The sequence below is a fragment of the Thermobia domestica genome, chromosome 16 (assembly GCF_964235325.1).
Source record: "Thermobia domestica chromosome 16, izTheDome1.hap1.1, whole genome shotgun sequence".
NCBI lineage: Eukaryota > Metazoa > Arthropoda > Insecta > Zygentoma > Lepismatidae > Thermobia > Thermobia domestica.
In genome coordinates, this window is record NC_137469.1 from 60284377 (window position 1) to 60303530 (window position 19154).

Below are 19154 nucleotides of genomic sequence, written 5' to 3' on the forward strand. Positions count from 1 at the left end.
AGACCAAATATACAGAATTCGTCAAGGTGAGAGATCTTGAGGTTATTCTCAATAATCATCCAGCATCCATCTTGTCCATTCAAAACAGACATTTCCACCTCAAACTTTTTCAGTTTTTGGTACACTACGTGTATAATTTAAAATCTTACGGCACATTTCTTTTCTGCGTAGCTAATACCTATACAGAAAAAATGCTTTGTCAATTCAACATAATGGCTCTTGTGTTACCCGAGTGTTCAATGGTTATGTTTTTGTTTTTAATTTTGGCTTAAGCCTGGTGCCACTTTGGTTCCGTCACACTTCGGAGTAAAATGTTAAAATGATAGTCGTTAAATTTGCTAGCCTGGGCTGTTACTAATGACGCATGTTGTGTATAGAGAAAGACATTAACGTTGCGTTGTTCCTATTTCCATATTCCTTCGTTCATTTATCTAGTTCTATAATATCACAGTGGTGTAATTTTCACACCACTCAACACCATCTCTGTTTCAGATTGGCAACATCATACCTGTGTTAACCGCAACGCCTTATCCTTGGTGTTGAAGTAACACACTCAAGTAATAGTCATGCTAGTTCAACTGGCTGTGTAATTTTAATGTCCTTGTCGGACACATCAGTTGTTCCGTCGCAGAACACCATTTGAAAATAGCTGACACGGAGTCTCGTGTTTAGTTCCCGATGTATCACCAAAGATGCCCAAACTAGAGCCCTCTGAACAGGAGTAGATAGTGAACAAGAGCCTGACTTCGAGAGAGCGCGAGCCCTGATGAGGCTAATGAGGACGAGAGAGCGAGCCTCATTGAGGATGGGGTATCAGTGCCCTTAGTGAGCGCGAGCACCGGTACCATCTCTGGTATACGCATAATTTACGGTGGTGATCCAGTTATTTAAAGCTAATTTGAAATACTTCCATCGAGAGCTTAGCACACGTCGCCTAGTTGACTTTATGCTATTTGATACTTATCTTGAGTTCGAAACCTCAGAGCCTACTTTATTTGCAGTACTTCCTTACTGTTTCAGTAACGTTTGTTTTGATGAAGGATTGAGGAGCCCTAACATTATTTTTCACATATTAACTCTTGCCAAGCATTAAATGATATATCCTGTCCCCTTCTGCTTTAGTTTCCAGATCCACTGCTTATTTCTTTGACAAGATATGTGAATTGCTGAACATACAATACAGAAGGAAAAAGCTATGTGTTAGTACAAGTGCAGTTCCCAGAAAATATTGAAGGAGGAGAGAGTGTATCATAATTTGCAGGTGGTTCTGTTGACTTGACCTTCTGCCAGTGGATGTAAGTTTGTGACTTGCATTACGTTCAGCAAGCGAAATCTTTTATTTTGTGGTTGAGATTGTGTAAGAGGAAATTTGCTGCTGTGTTGTTCTGCGTTTCTGTTATTGATGCAACAGTGTATTTTGAAATATATTACCGTAAATGTAGAACATCGTTTTGTGTACTTCTTCACAACGAGATGCTTAGTCGTGCTAGTTTAATGTGTTGAGTCATTCTGTTGAGCATTCTACACTTTTCCATTCCCATCATGACAGGGGGAAAAAAATATCGAAACATGTGTTCCGTTATATACGTTTCAAGTTGATGTATTTTTAAACAGCGAAGGGTCAAGATCTTACTGACCTTAAAGATACTTCCATTGATGTGCTTACAACTAGTGTCTCAAGAATATTTGGTGAGTTACAAATTAAGATTTCTTGTTTAAACGTGATTTTTTATAACATGTAAATCAATATTGTTTGATGCACATTTTGTGGTTCTAAAGCTATTACAGTTAATTCTCAGTTTCCATTCGGAAATTTTGTTAAATGATTATGATTAATGTCGATTTAGATGGAATTACACTTATAGTGGTCCAGTGTTAACGATCGTCCATAAGTTCGGACACTGAAGTCAGCAATCGATAATATCCCCGATTATGTTACGAAAATACAAGAAATAATACAGTGCTGTACTTTTAATTAAATAGTTTACACTATCCACTATGAGAGTCTAAAATACCTGTAAATATACACTATAATACAATACAATTCAACCAGTGGTGTACACAGAAGTTCGTCAAGAGGGGGTTCAAACTAACAAGTTCATATAATATCAGGTGTTTGTATAAATATCTTAATATAGTAAAGTTTATCTTTGCATAATATCTTGTTCAAAGGAGGGGGTTCAAACCCCTTGGGTACGCCACTGGATTCAACGAGCTTAGTTTAAAGCCAGAAGTTTCAATTGACTCGGCTGCTCCAGAATTTGTTCGTTGCTTTGAAAATTCGTTGAATCGAGATAGTTGCAGTGTATGAATATAAAGTATCGTGGACAGAAACCAGGAGGTTGTACGTAACTGTCCTTCATATGGTAACTTTGAAAAACGAATCCACGAATTTTAGTACTTTTATTGGGAGTAATTTTGTTTCTATCTAAGTATACGGGGTCTCAAACTCGATTCCTAGCAATATTTCCCACGTGATGAGAAGTACATTTTAAAATTCGAGACGAAAGGAGAACCAAATATGACAATTCTCGTCTCGTTTTCGAGACGAGTCTAGAAATTTCTCGAACTCTCTCAACAACACTAGTTCACTCAAGTCTTCGATCTCAAACACTGATTTAGTGTTACATGATCCATAATATAATAACTTTAAATTTATAAAGTAACATAATGAAGAGCATTTTATCAACCTTTAAATATACACATGTTATTACACAATATATTCCAATAGGCTAATAAATATGGTTTAAATGTTGTTATTTCAGAACCTTCGTGAACCTCACATGACGCGGAAGAATTGTGATAACTTGTAGATGATTTAAAAAAAAAAGAAAAAGAAATCAGGATATAAATTTACAAAAGAAGATTTGAAAAGTTTCGACGTAAGATAAGAAAGTACCGTGAATAGAGACGAAACGAGAGTTGTACAAAAAGTTTCGAGACCTTATTTCTCGTCTCGTCTAGTCTCGTGTGCAACACTAATTTCTGATAGGAGAGCATTGAAATTTGAATGCGTTACGATGGTTCGGATTCCACCTTAAAATGTAAGCCCACGCGTCATAGTCTCGGTGCTGAAAGAGCACCAAACTTCAACTAACAGGAAATGATTTCCCTTAGTGTTCTGCCTGTATCTATAGTGTATAGTGCCCGTCTGTATAACGAGGGTATATTATGTGTAGTTGCCCGAAAACTGTTCAAATAAATTCATTCGTTCCTTGTCAACAGGACCATGATTTTTATACATTCTGATAATCTTCGTGTATTTAGTACTCATACGTTGTTGCTAGTGTTTTTTTTTCTTTTCTTTTCTTTTCTTTTCTTTTTTTTTCTTTTTTTTTTTTTTTAAGTTGGAATTTCCTCGATTGTTTCTCATGAAAAGTTTAGGATGTTTAGGATAATGTCCCAGTTTATGAAACATGCAAAACTATTTTTGAATATTTCCATGGGAACATCGTATGTGAGCTGTTATTTTTATGAGATTAGAATTTGTCTAAATTACTCAGTTGATGTCAAAAGCTCCTGACAAGGTAGATTGTAACACTTGCGTGTGGTCACTTTATTTTGTAGACCTTGAGTTGAAACTTATACAATGAGAATGTGATCCAGAGGGATGCACGTTTTATGGTTTTCGTTCTTTTTTCTTCAGATACCGTGAACATGCCTGCCTCAGATCTGACAAATAAATTATTTTTGCATTTCGTTGAGCTTCAGTAAATTATTATTCACGTATAGAGTGGATTCAAAGTTGATACTTGATAGCAATGCATTGTGATATGTAATTGATTTGTAGGCTAAATGATCTTTAATGGAATATGTACCTAATAATTAACTTTAGATAATAATTTAATTTGTATCATTAATTGCATATAACCTTAGTTGCGGGCTTGTTGATCAATGAAAACACCAATTATTTTAGTGTTGGCCCATCGTCGTGAGAGAGTGGGGATCAGTTTAGGAGGCAATGAACTCTGGTTATTACTAAACTTATGGTTCGTAGTCTCATTTTTAAAAAATAAATGAATAAAATCACTAATTGCTTCTTAAATGCGAAAAATGAAATTCATCCAATCTTCACAAAATTTGACATGGCGGTAAATCTTGACGAGCTTAGTACACATGTAAAACTTACAGTGTGCAGGTCTTTTGTTCTCAAGTTATTGGCCATGAAAGTGAGTTTTTTTTTTTTTTTAATTATTATTATTACGAATCCAAATTCCAAATTTGATGCACAATAACTCAAGAATCAAATCTATAATTACCTGGGAAACTGTAAAGAACACAGTATATGAGGATAAACCACAAACACTGGGAAATCTGAGACAGCAAATTGATTGGACCTGTGATGCTAAACCATTAGAGACAATACAGTTAGTATGTCTCTCTCTTATACGTCGTTGTCGACTGTGCATTGTGGTAGAAGGTGCTCATATTTTGAACCTTAACGTCCTTAAGGTACACAACATTATGTACCTTTCTACTTTGATTAGTGACATATTCTGTTTTAAATAGTATATACATTAATTTGAGACACCCTCTGTATTTAGATCAAATCTCTTACTCTCACTAAAATAATCACGATTGATTAGCTACATCTGATTTCGCTAGTACAATAAGGCTTTTAGAATGCAAAATTCTATTTTGAATTTATTACAGTATTTGGTTTACCTTTTGTTACGAAACAGACAAATGTATCGCCGTACCGTGCGCTTCCTTTATTATAGGCGTCGCGTTGATAAAAACTTCTGTGTCTAGCTTGTAGCAATGTGATCTGTTTTAAAATAGTACTTTAGCTTTAGATAAGTAGGTTAAAGTCTTGCGTTTAACATATTCCGTGCAAATGCTTTCGAAGGTCTTGGGAATTCCTCCTGGAAACCTAGTTTTGGCGTTTAATGTCACGAATTTTGTTCTAAGAAATAAAATCAGCTAAGAAACATTCCGTTCGTGTCTACGGTGGACAAAGGGCACGCAAATTGTTGGCAGTTTCAGACAGCTTCTGTGTCGGAGGACAACTTGTTCTCACTTCTTTTTATTGTTATTATTGTTATTATTTATTCCTTTGACAAGCATATCCTTTGAATTCATTTGTTCACAATTAGTAAACGGAGAGAAATAGTAGCGAAAAATTAATTCTACGAATCGTACGTAGATCATACTATGTACACACGTGTGGAGAAACACTACATTTGTAAGTAAACTCACGCGAACATTGTCAGGCGATATATTGTATGTGTCTGTAGGTTAAATGATCATAATTATTTCTAATGTATGCTACGAGTATATTTACGAGCGAACATTTAAGTTCCACTATCATTCACATGCAAATTACGCTTGACAGGTAAATACTGTACTTCACTGGTTGTTGTGCATTGTATAACCATCTTAGATATAACATTCAAGTATTTTTTCTCTCTTGTTGTTTTCCTTATAGTCTAATGATTTGAGCGCTGGCAGTTAATGCGAGTGGTTCCGGGTTCTAGCCCTCTCTTCTGGTTCTAGTGGGTGTCTTTCGTGCAAAAAAATCCCAACTTTGGATTCCGGTAAGAGAACATTGTACACATTACTGTGGGTCGTATTCTATCTAAAACTATAGCTCCAAGTCTCGTATAGCCTCGATGCAAAAAAGAGGAGCTCAACCTCATTAAACAAACAAAATCTTCGTCCCAGTTGTATTTCTGTATTCCAATGTTGTATTTCTTTTTTAGTTTAACGTCCCACAACTATGTACCGACGCTAAGGGAGACAGTCAGGGTGAGATGGAAGATAACGGTGAAATGAAAGAAGTGGTGGAAACGGGAGAACCTCGAGAAAACCCACGCACATGGTGTTCGTCCATTACAAAGCTCATTGGGTGCGGGCTGAGATCGAAACAGAGATCCCACGCAGCAGAAGTGAAAGCTCTACCACTAAGCCACGGCGGCTGCATTCTGTAACTTCTGTGTGATTGCTAGATTATTCTGGGATATATTGTAATAGTTATGGAAAAGTAGGGAAAACAAATGAACACACTTAATATGAGAAAATACTATAATACAATAAAACGCGCGATAGCTCATGGTGTATAGCACGTTTCCTTGGTGTTCTCTTTTCTTCTCCAAGGGCAGCGAAGATATGGTAGTCAGAAACTTTTTAAGTTCTACCGAAAATTTCCCGAGTAGTTTGTAGCAACTAGCATGAAGAGCTATAGCTACAATTCAACGACGCATAGACAGTTTTCAAATTTACCATGAAAATGTGATAGAACCAGACGCATTCTGTCGAGAATTGATGTTGACTCATCTCCCCGTTTGGGATTATTTTGTAGTGGTTATCTCATATCTGAGAATAAGCCACGAACGATTCATGAATTGAAAGGGTACATTTAGTGCACCATTACGAATTTACTGCATGGTATGTATGCAAAAGTGTTGCAAAATTGGACCCTCAGGATTCATTCCATCCATCGAAGCAGAGAAGAATATTTGAACGATATTATCTTATGATTGATTCGATTTTACAATTAAATAAAGGGTATTGCATTATCACTTGTTTTCACTCTATCTCATGCTAAAGTTCTGTCTTTCTTACTGGTAAACTCTATATTTTGTAATTACCTGTATATAACAGTGACCATAAATGTTTTAGTAATAATCAAATACAGGAAATTTGAGAACACTATACCTATCGTTCTTCTTTATTTATAGAAACTTTGTAGTTGATGCCCGTATTCGCTGCAAAACTTGAATATTCTTTTCTCCGTACGAGTTACAAGTGAGGAACGAAACACATAAGAGCATCGCTTGATCAAACAACATGAACTAGCCTGGCTGTCCGTACCTCTTTGATTGGTTTTAATTAGAGATTAGTGGGCAGCTGTCGGTCTGTCTGCTTATCACAAGGAAAAGGGCTCTTTAATCTCCAGTGGAATTCCTTTTACTGTTAGAATCTAATTAGCACCAACACTCTTTCCATGTAGTGTATTTAAAATAGTTTCAGTGCTGAGTCATCGAAATAATAATGAACCAAATAGTTTTCTTTGAAAAGTCATAGACTCAAGCCAGCATAGACTTAGTTTGAGTTCTATGGTTCAGTCAGTAGCGGAAGTTGTTACCCTCTAGGAAAGATAGTTTGATGTAACATATTGATAATCACCTTCTCTTTAAGATATGTAAGTGCTTTCAATTACTTTATGAATTTTGACGCTTCTGGGTGTAGAAATTTGAAATGTAGTTATCGTTATTACTTACTTGTATACGTAATAAAAAGAAGGTTCTAGAACTGCAGTATAAAGGTAGGTTAAAAAATACTACACTGATCGGTGAGCAATTCTCTCCTTTGTTTGGTTTACAAGATGTGGAGATTTCAGACGCCTGTTTTCCCTAATTTCACAATAGTAAGCCCTACCTACTGGAGTAAATTTTGCATTGTACGTTGGTAGAGCATTCCTGTTTCAAGTGTGCCCTTGGAAAATATGTGAAACATATTTCAGCCCCGTCCTCTTATAGAGGGAACCTTCCCTTTGCTTTGGGGGGAAAAATAATAAAGACCTAGGCGGTGGTGCCAATTTGTCATTCAGTCGTTTGGTCTTGGCAAATGAAGATCGTAGAGTACTTAGGATGGCTAACAATACGGCGCATAGCGAAACCTGTGAAGTAATTCAATGTGACAACCCTGTCCGCATCCAACCATTCAAGGATCTTGGTCGCAGCAATTTGTCCCTCCTCTTTCGAGGGAGGCACGGGAAAACACACATCGACAGCAGCGTCAGCAGGGGCATACTTGAAATAGAAAGTCTCGTAGTAGGCAGCGATGAGGTAACGTAAATGCACCATCTATTCTTTTAATTCGGAGGAAAAGCCGGTTTGTCGTCAAAGAAAAGTATCTATGGATTTACCTTTTGAAATCAGTCTCAAATACTAGAGAAAGCAAAGAACAAAATCAAACTCTTAACTTTATTTTATTTCAGTTACGAACTGGCTTTAGGGACTCGTCAGCGGTTTGTATGCATACTCGTCTCGAAAGTGTTAAATTACGCAGTGATAATTCAAAGACCGACCATTTTGATTATAATTTTCTAGATACTGTTCGATATAAAGCTTAAAGTTAATAAATGCCCATTGTTTTCCGTTACAACTATTGCCATCAAGTATGCCATTTTGTTCGTTAATGGAACTATCGATCTGAGTCGTCTTCGAACAGTATTATTGTTAAACAAAAATAAAGTTTTTGACAATTATAATGTGTTACGAGGGCTGCTGGAAAAGTATATGCAAACTACTACTAACAGTGGCGCTATTGTTCCGCTGTTACGAAATTCGTAATAACAGATGTTTCTACGTTTAAATTAGCTTTGATTGTTTGTTTAAGTCTATTCGTTTATTTTTCACAGCAGTAAAGAAGTAGTTTTGTGAGAAATGGAAATTTCTCGTGAACACTTTCAGGCAATCATTTTTTGTGATTCCAAACACAGAAACAATGCATCGATCGACTCCATTTGGCTCTTGAGGTTGAAGCACTATCTAATAGGACTACGTTTAGTTGGTCAAATTCCAGCGTGGTCATACATTTCTCAGTGATGAATTTCATGAAAGTCGACCATGCATATTTATTGTTGTTAGTAATGTTGATGCTTTGCGTGAAATGAGACAGGGATCGGCATGTGACATACTCTGAGAGTCAGAAGGAAAACGTACAATTTTGATTGCTTACCTGAACGCACGGAAACTTTTAAGCCGTTAGATCTCACACAACTTGAACGAAGCTCAATAACAGGCACATATTAATTGGTGTTTTAAAAAAAATACTTATGAAATTCATCCGAGATAGGGCCTGTCATTACACGGACAAAACTTGGATCTATTCATACGAACCCGAAATTAAATAGCAATCCACTGTTTGAGTGTTTCAAAGTGAGCTGAAACTAACAAAACTTGTTCGTTCGAGGAGTGCTGCCAAACAAATATTGCTTGTTTCTTCGGTTATATCGGACTTATGGTAACCATAGCTATCAATATTGAATAATTGTAAATGCAGAGTGATATGCAATAATTTATTTCCCAGAGGTCATCAATGAACTGCGTAAAAAAAAAAAAATCAAAATCGTTGCGTCATTTTTCATCACGATAACGCCAGTTGTTGTTGTTATGTTACTCAGCACATCAAACCGTTGATTTTTGTCCAATAAAATGACAAATTAATTGCCCGTACTTACACTGAACAAAAACTGTATGTGGCGTGCGTAAAATCATATGTTACATTTGTAAATCCTGTAGCTTTTGGACAACGTACAACAGACGTATAACTGAAAATGCATGTTTTCCAATACTTTCTGTATAAGTGTTCCATCTATACGTACTTTCCGTATGAAACAATATAGGCGGTCAGGATCGCACATACAAATGGACGTATATAACATATAACTGACGAAGGTAACATACATATATGTATGTAATACAAGGAAGACTGTTAGATATTACACATCCTGCAACGGCATGATGTAACATCTAAGGCCAGTGCCTATGTAGCATACGGATAACGTGTATTCCATACTGAGGATTGCAAGAGGATTCCGTATGTTCGTACAATATACCGCTGTCCGGAGAGCGGATTTTTCTCAGTGTGCCTGAATTATCACCTAATGACTTTTTCTATTCCAAACATTAAAAATAAGATACACAGTGGATGATTTGTGTCGCCTGAAGCAGTTGTTCAGATGTTCCGAAACGCGGTTTCTGAGATAGCAGCCACAGAGTAAACAAAAATGATTTCAAAATTAGTTTGAGCGTAGATAGAGGTGAATACTTCGAAAAACAGAGTATTTTCACAATTTCACGTTTTTTTTTTTTACCGCAGAAACTTTTCCAACACCCCTCGTATATCTGATGAATCATACTTTGTATTGTTGTATCGCTAGTGGCATAGTAAAAAGCTTGATAAGGACATAGCTCCACTTCAGTATAAGTTTAATCATGATAGGCGGGGTAGTTGTCGCACAGCATCAAATTTTAGTTACAATTTATTTTCGAAAACTGCACATGAGGATTTACATTCTCCTGTATTGGTCTCTGTGAGATCTATCGATTGTATATGTATATATATCTCATCCTTGGATACTTTTCCAGATATGAGTTAATGATACGGGATTTTGAAAATTATAATAATTTCAAAACATACCCGGAGAGTCAATAATATACTTACTGCTTAGATGTCTGTCTTCCTATCGAAGAAATTCAGTGGATTCAGGAGTCGTTCTATTAGCATTCACACGTGTAGTTTGGCTATTCGTACAGTTATTCCCTGCGCGTGCACCACTAATGACAGAAGACATTTGGAATAACAAGTTTAATGGGTTTGTTGATATCGAAGAGAGTTACAAAATTGTTCTCTGAATTCAAACCAGAAGTTTATATTGTTATTGCTCCCTCTCCGTCTATCAATGGTACTAATGGTTCTATAACTGTAGTCCATAGAACGAGATTTCGTTAGCTACTTGTTATGGACCATTAAGGAGCGCATTAATCCGTTGTTATTAAAGCGTTTAGCATCAAAACTATGGTTGAAAACAAACTATAAGCACTACTGCGAAGTAGCAGCTGGCATTTATTGTGATAACAGTTGTGGTTTAATATTCACATTATTTGGAAAACTCTTAAAACAGTTTCCTTTCACATAAGGTTATTTCTAGATGGACATGTTAAAGTTACAATGGTGTAAGTCACTTTTTTTTTTTTTTCAAAAAGAAACAATTCGACACAGAAACCAGATTTAGATAAGTCAATCTGTTAACATATAACGGAAAGTGAAGTTTCTACTGATTAAAGAATCAGCTGCTTTGTTGCCGAATTTACTGTATTACAGTACTCTTTGCTTTAATTTCTGTGGAATAAATAAAGTATGAGTTACGTCACTTGCCCATATAGTTGCTGGCAAAAGGATCTGCATTGTTGATTAAAAAAAAAAAAAAATCAAGAGAAATTTATATTGAGGAAATAGTAACCTGTGTGTTCATGTGAATACATGTGCAGTAAGGCCATTATTACTCGTTTCTTTCATGAATGATATCTACAGTTCTATCTTTTCAATACAGTTCCCAATTTCTGATATTACATAGCTCTCCCCGCTAGCTTATTGATACTGGCGTGGCCTAGTCGAGCAACCTGAGGCATAAGGCAAAATCCATTGGGGGCTGGAGCTCCTGTAAAGAACATGGGCGTCTTTGAACATCCTTAAAGCTTGTGTTCGTATTCCTGTCATATTGGATTAAGTTGAAAAGCGAATAAGACTACATTGCCACGTTAAATGAATCTTGTAGCTGTCATAAAAAATTCTGAAACCCTACTGTATTTCACCATGTAAACACAGTCTTGAAAGGGCCACACAATATATATATATATACAGTGAAACCTGCCTTTAGCGGAATCGAGCGGGACTTGCAAAAATTTCCGTTAAAGTCAGGTTTCCGCTTAGTGGAGGTAGACTTTTCCTCTTTAAAAAAAAAAAAATCATGCTTATAAAGGAGCATACTGAGAAATATTGCTGTACGTACATTGTTTGATTACAGTACTTCTTTCTTCTACGAATAAAGACACAAAAAAATTAAAATGAATACAAATTATACTATGCACACGTTTTCTTTATTTTTGTAATAGCCAAGGAGGGTTTACTGTGTACATTGCTATTTGGCTGCTTGACTTTCCGCATACACTTTAGCCTGAGAAATTATACTAAGTGAATCAGAATCATTTTTTCGTAAGGCAAATTTTTGCAGTTCCTTTAAACTTCTGAGAGAATCTTGATATGTATTTATTCTACACTCTTCTTGGAACTCAGTATCGTATTCCTCTTCTTCCTCTGTCTCGTGTTCTTCTTTCCGACATTCCGTGTGATTCTTGAGTAAGTTGCGAGGATTACGGACAATTTGTGGAGCTGAATATGAGTAGTGGTTGGGGAAGGTCAACACTGTCCAGAAATATTTAACAAAAGAACGAATATTTTATCGCAGACAGTGTAATGTATATGTCTCACAGAATGTCTAAACATCTTCTAAACGCCGTAGTCCGGAACGCAGAATTTTCCGTTAAATGTTTATTTTTCTTTCCGTTGTCCGCGTAACACAGTTTCCGCTTAATGAAGGAAGTTTTACACGTTTTGTTCTCCAAAATTCATGGGACCGTGAAATATTTCCGTTTAAGACAGTTTTCCGTTTAATAAAGGGTCCGTTGAAGACAGGTTTTACTGTATATATATATATATATATATATATATATATATATATATATATATATATATATATATATATATATATATATATATAATCTTGCAAGGAGTTGAACCATGTGCAACTTTCTGGGACGTCTTGCTTGCTACCTGCTATCGCCCTCCCGCTGACATAAAGCAAAAACCAGTTTCGCCGCTTCTTAAATAACGGATTCTTTTAGACAGGGAGGGGAAGTGCGCCAAAATACACGTTTTTAATGAGGAGGTTCACTGTTTGTCCATTAGAGTGCAGTACTGCATGTGTGGAAATACCTTTCGTGCTTTCAGGAAGTTGTAACATCTAAACAGTAAATAGAAAGATGAAGTTGCATTTTTTTTTTTTTTTTTTTTAATGACAGGTACAAGATTCATTTAACGTGGCAATATGGTCTAAGATTACTTGAAAGAAGACCATGGAGATAAATGTCCCGGTTGGGGGGGGGTAAACTTAAAACAAAGGGTGCCTAATGCGTGTGTTTTAGTTGCGTTTGGTCTCGGGTTCGATTCCTGGTGGAAGAGCATCAAGTAGCCCCTCCAAATTTCTGTACAACTTCGGTGAGCGTACAGGTATTAGTGATGGGTAAACTAGTTTTTATAGTAAGTGATATAGTTTTTGATAAAAGAAATTAGTTCTTTAAGTCCACTTTCTCAAACTACGCATTTGCTTTTATTCTCATATATAATTTTATTCGGTTCAATAATATTTATCAATTTGTGTCAATCTCATCTTTGGACAAAATGTTTACCCTTAAATGTTAATATATTGTAGAATTCTCTGTACTGTACTGTATACCTGTTCGAAATTGTCAACTGTAGTGTGTGATTCGTAGTTCACTATAATTTTACTTTTCTGTTCGTCTCTTTGTTTACTAATGTTTCGCATAAGAAAAGCACAATGTCATACCTGGAGGACCACTTCTGAGTTCCTTCGGTTATGCCGGTTAGGCTAAAGGAGACGGTGATAAGGAGTAATGAGTGAAATGGTGGAATGAAGAAAGTGGGAGGAAACGGGAGAACCCCAAGAAAACCCACCACAAAGTTCACTTGGCGGGAGCAGGGTTTGAATCCGAGACCCCTAGCACCAGAGGTGAACGCTCTACCACTGAGCCACCGCGGCCCCCAACAAACAATTGAGGACCACTTGTAGTCTGCGGACCATAGTTTGAGAAACATGCCAAAGACCATTATTGGTTTAGCAGAAAATTTGGTCTCTTGTATATAGGTTAAGAAAGTCAACTATCTGTATATTTAAAATGGTCGATAGCAAATTTTGTGTAGATTGTTCAATTCCAATTGAACATTTAAAAAAAATGGTTGTTATTTTTTCATTATATTTTTTTAGGGGTACACTGAAAGTATTGAAATTTTAAGAAAGGAAAACGCCATATCCTACGAGTTATACATTCCAACATCAGACATTTGTATAGGAGGTTAGTATATCTCTCCGTCGTTTACTTCATGGCCAACTGATAATGAAAAACGAAGGATAACCATTTCTCCAGTCTAAGGTGAATCGTTATTGTTTGGAGTGTTTTACACAATGAACACCATATATCACTGACATTATAATTAATTGTGTGTATAGTGTATTTGCTTATTACATACTGCATGCAAGAAGAAAGAAAGCACTGATCATACATGAATTACAGTCCACCGGCTCAAATCTTGAAAACGGTGCGATATATTGGAAAAAAATCGAAAAAAAAAACTTCCGTGTATGGTACCTCTCGCCGATTTTTATCAAGACGTCTTTCACTTCTGTCTGTATAGGGAAATATACAGATGTTGTGAGGAATGACAAGGATATCCATGCTCATATGTGAATGATGCACTGTATAGAGAGGGCAGGTTCAGCTAGTATATATAAAAACTGGAAAGAGATTTATTTTTTTCCCCTTTGCTTTAACAAAATTTTATGTGATGATTTTCTCATTAAGTGTATTAATTAGTTCTTTTTTCTGTTTGTTTTTCAGGTTTGGGGATGTTGTGTTTGTGAGAATCCTCTCAGTGAGAGTATGTGCAAAGAAAAGACTTACTTACTTCAAGAAGCATGGCTGTTGTGATGGCGCCTCTGTTTCTGGTGGTAGTGACATTGCTACGACTATCGGGGTGCATTCACCTAGAGAATGATCTCGAGAACTATTTGCGGGAGTTGGACGTGAGTGAAGAAGCAGGTCCTCCTCCCGGATCAGAAGACTTTGCTTTTGAGCTTCCAGGAGGAACTGCGGACAGTGAGTGGCTCGATGGACAATCTCGTGTCCAAAGACTCTGGGGGATTACTGACACCAGAACAGAGGCTGGAAAGCTTTTCCGTTTTACAATACCTCGTGACGCCTTCTCGGGGGACATCGACCACTACGAGGTAAGGTGTTTTATTGATATCTCTTTAGAACCTTTTTCTTTTTCTTACGTAATATGTTCGTATCCTGCGATGAGCATCCCAGTGAAGTCTTAACATAATCATCATTTACTTTTAATACCAATCCATTACTTTCCGAAAGTGTTTTGAGATTGATGTCGAAAGGCTAAACTTGTTTCGATGTTTGAATGAAATTCGCAAGTTATGATTAGAAGAAGGTTGTTTTTTCTTCCAGGACTGTCTTAACCTTTGTGTACTGCTTTGAAGTCCTTTTGAGACCCCAGAGATATTTATTACATGAACTATCTAAAAGTCTGTTCTTTTATTTTTTCCTTAATGTATGTGAAATATATTGAACACAAAATATCGTTTGTTGTTGTTTTGCTGTTATATAAAAAATGATTGTTACTATTGGAATCGTAAAAGGACCCTAAGGTAATACCCATGTAAGTAATCGATTATTTCTTTTTTCTTTTATTTATTTATTTATTTATTTATTTATTTGTTCTTACCAAACGAACAATATTAGTAGTTTACGTAATGCTCAATAGATGGCAGAAATCACTAATATATTGTTCCCGAAAATTATTTCATTATTGACATCATAAAGTAAGCTGGTTGTGTAGTAAGAAAAAAGTTTTCTTTGCATTACACTACACTGTACCTTGTCTTATTCTTTATCAAGTTACAGTTTGAAGCTATAGATATCTTGAAACGTGCGTATTGTTTGAACAGCTTGCGAATAACAAATGGCTAGTTTCAAAGGGCTAAAGCCCGTTACTTCTAGCAACAACCCTAGGATGACATGACTTGACAATTCTGAGTTGTAGTCGCGCCTGTTATTTGGTGAGGAGGTTGTCAAGTATTTCTTGTCAATTTTTGATGTCAGTGATGTCGAAGATGACAGTCTGAGTTGGATTTCAATGCAGTAAGGTATTGTTTTGAAATGTATGTGTATAAAATTTCTGTACTGAACACCAATAATTACTTACTTTTAATTGAGGTCCCAAGGAAACTCCACGGTATCTCCTATGCTTTTTTTTTTTTTTTTTTTTTTTTTTTTTTTTTACGGTAATACACAAGAGTAAAATTCAGTTCTTAAGTCTATAATTAATAGAACTTGAAACTAGTGTATGCCTGAACATTAATTACTCTCATATTAAGCAATGACGGTAAATTGAGTTACGTTGGAAGACAGCAGTGGTGATGTAAGAGGTGGAATGGAATTGAGGGTTCAAAATGCTTTTAAGTTTTTATTTATTTATTTATTTATTTTTAAAGCAAAAGTAGGTGATGTTTGGAGAAAACGTTACCTCAGCTTGTATCAGCACATTCTGTAAATACGACTCGGGAAGAAAATTACTAAATATTTTTCTGCCTCGTGACTTGGCAGGTTGTCCATATAGAGAGAAACGCAGCTTCTCAGTTGCTAGGTGTCTGCTATACTACTAGCCACATGTTCACATAGAAATACATCTATATAATACTTTCTTTTTTTCTATTATGTCTTTCTTTTTTAAATTGTAAGAATAATACCACCACCCTCTTTGCTTCTTTTCATTCCCTTGCCAGTAGCCTTTTTTTTTTTTCCTTCGGTGGCTATATTTTCAAAAGTACGGTTACTTTGCAGAGGTGTAGCAAATATATCATATGCTTCCTGGCACTTGCAGATATTATCCAATGGATATCATGCTTCATCTGCCACCAATATTTATAAAATCTTGACACGAACTCATTGTGTTTACTCCTGATGCGGTATAAACTGCAGTACTGACTAAACTAATTAAAGAAAGGAAACATTGAAAATTTTAATCTGTTGACCAATCGACGAAGTAGTGAGAATGTCGCCGTCGACTCTGGTAGAAACAAAAGCTTTAGAGCTACGCTGCATGGTGTCACTACTGTCAGTAGTAAGCATAATTTATTAAGAATTACAGTTCCCGTTTTATTTTAATAGATGTGTTATTCAGGGCCGTCATTTATGGGAGCAGGAGGGGGTAATTGCCCCCCCCCCAAGAGTTTAATACATATATTTTAATCGATTTTCTACTAACATACTAGTACAAAAGTGGAAGTCTTATGTCAATGGTGCACTTGTCCCCCTCAAGCGAAGGCTGAAATGACGCCCCTGGTGTTATTGTGTGTATATCCTAACAGCAACTGGTCTTATACGCACGTAGCACATTATTTTGAACACATTCATTAAAATTTCGTATTGTGGATAAGTCAGAATTGAAATGTATTTTTTAACTTTGGAACTTCGTTTTAGCTTCGCATTTGTTGAAGGACTGACGTACGAGAGCAAATGTTGCTAGTGATGGTGCACTAATGAATTCATAAGCAGTATGCCTGTAAAACTATCGACTATGTTGTTGATGTTCTTGTTTGTCATGGATCCACTAGTAGAATATCTGCTAAACCATCGACTACGTTATCGATGTTTTTGTTTGTCATGAATCTATGAGTAGTAAATACTTCCAGATTCATTGACTACGCTATTGATGTTCTTGTTTTGTATGCAGGAGTAGAATACCTGCAAAACCATTGACTACGCTATCAATGTTATTGTTTGTCATGGATTCATGAGTAGAATGCCTGCAAAACCATTGATTACGCTATTGATGTTCTTGTTTGTCATGGAAGACCTGTAAAACCATCGACTACGCTGTCGATGTTCTTGCTTGTCATGGATCCACGAGTAGAATACCTACAAAACCATCGACTACTCTATCGATGTTCTTTGTTTGTCATGGATCCACGAAAAGAACCTGCAAAATCATCGACTACGCTATCGATGCCCTTGCTTGTCATGGATCCATGAATAGAATACCTGCAAAACCATCGACTGCGCTATAGATGTCCTTGCCTGTCATGGATCCAGTAGAACGCCTGCAAACAGTCAACTATGCTATCAAGTATTCGTGTTTACCTGTTATCACTGTCTTTTATCAATGTCAGGTTACTCACTAGCTCCTTCCTCTCAAACTGAGCTGGCGAAAAGAAAACTGTGACGTAACAGAGCATTCAGTCGGAAATGACAATTTAGAGCATCGGGGCTGTTAGAATTGGGTATATATATATTTTAACTAAGATTCTTTAGAAAATCAGAGTTTTTACTGGTTTAAAATAAAATGCACAAACAACACGCGTCTCGCTCTGAATTTAACGTACTAGAATGACCTAATTGGGTTGGAAAAGCACGTGACTTTTGCTACAATTACAGATCTTCGATGGTCCAGCTATAGTTGATTATTGATTTCAGTTTAACGTCTCTTTTCACCATGGAGATCATGAGATGGAACCTTCTGTTCAAAGTAGGAGCAAAACCAGTACGATTTTTGTATCCGGAGCAAGTACCTCCGCTAGAAATCGAATTCAAGACCGTGTTAGCCACTTGTCCACCAATGAACAATGCAGCGATAGTAAGTAGTAATAGCAATGTGAAGACCAATACGGATTTGTAGTAACTGTGACTATAAAGAATTGGTTTCAAGGCGAATATATGCAGCACCCTTTTCAAATCTCTCATTGAAGAGTTTAGATAGTTTAGCAACTCCTCTGTTCTTCTCCTCTTAATTGCCTGTTTCTGTTTAAAGGTATCTTCGTACTTGCCATATTGTTCTTACTTTATTTACATAGTACATGTTTACTTTAAAATTTCACCGATAGGAAATAATTTGTGTAGTTATGTAGCTATTCTTTGACCTTACCTAAAAGGTGTTTGACTTTACCTAAAAAGCCACAGTCACAGAAGACATTTTGATTAAGTTTCTTATTCAGAAAGAAGTACGCAATGATGTAAAGTTACGGATTCTAATTTTGCAGTAAATAATAATAATAATAATAATAATAATAATAATAATAATAATAATAATAATAATAATAATAATAATAAAATTTTACTCTAAATCAGTGATAGTTACAGTGATCCTGTTTTTTGAAATTCTGAATGACGGTAACAGGGATTCAGAAGATAAACCTGATAGAGATAATGAGACGGCAATAACAGAGGACGTAGTTGAAAATGATCAGGGGCTAATTATTTATACTAGTTTTTTCCCAAGACTTGTCTAGCTGCACACTGTAGGTTAAAATCGTCTTTAATTTAAAGTAGTAATTGTTTATATTTTTAACTTTTTAAAATAAGTTTTCCTATTAAAAACATGCAGTTACACAACTGTTAATACGCAAATAGACTCGCAAATATGGTTACAGCTCTTGTTTTCGTAAGAAATAGGAAAGCACGTTCATGTTCAGCATCATCAGTGGCGTATTTAGGGGGAGCTTCCGGGCTTAAGCCTCCCCGGAAATCTTACTATAGTAAAGTATGTGAAATATCTTGCAGAATTTTCACGTTTTCAGGCAAAGCCCCCCGAAAGTTAGCAAAGCCCTCCCCGAAACAAAATCGTAAATACGCCATTGAGCATCATATATTACTACTGTAGGGAAAAAAAAAACAGATATTAATGGTTCAATATATATATATTAAATTATGTTATATAATTGAATTGAAACAATCAAGTTTTTAAGTTACAAATAAATTTAAATCATCACGATTAGTTTT

At 36.0% G+C, this 19154-nt stretch overlaps 1 protein-coding gene across 1 annotated transcript in view; it reads left to right on the forward strand.

Annotated features, from left to right (window-relative positions):
- Positions 1-19154, forward strand: part of Dg (Dystroglycan) — a 406462-nt gene that overhangs the window by 315705 nt on the left and 71603 nt on the right. The window contains exon 4 of the mRNA XM_081742426.1: positions 14205-14593. Coding sequence (XP_081598552.1) covers positions 14282-14593 — 312 coding nt within the window. The 5' untranslated portion in view covers positions 14205-14281. The remainder of the gene's footprint in view (positions 1-14204; positions 14594-19154) is intronic.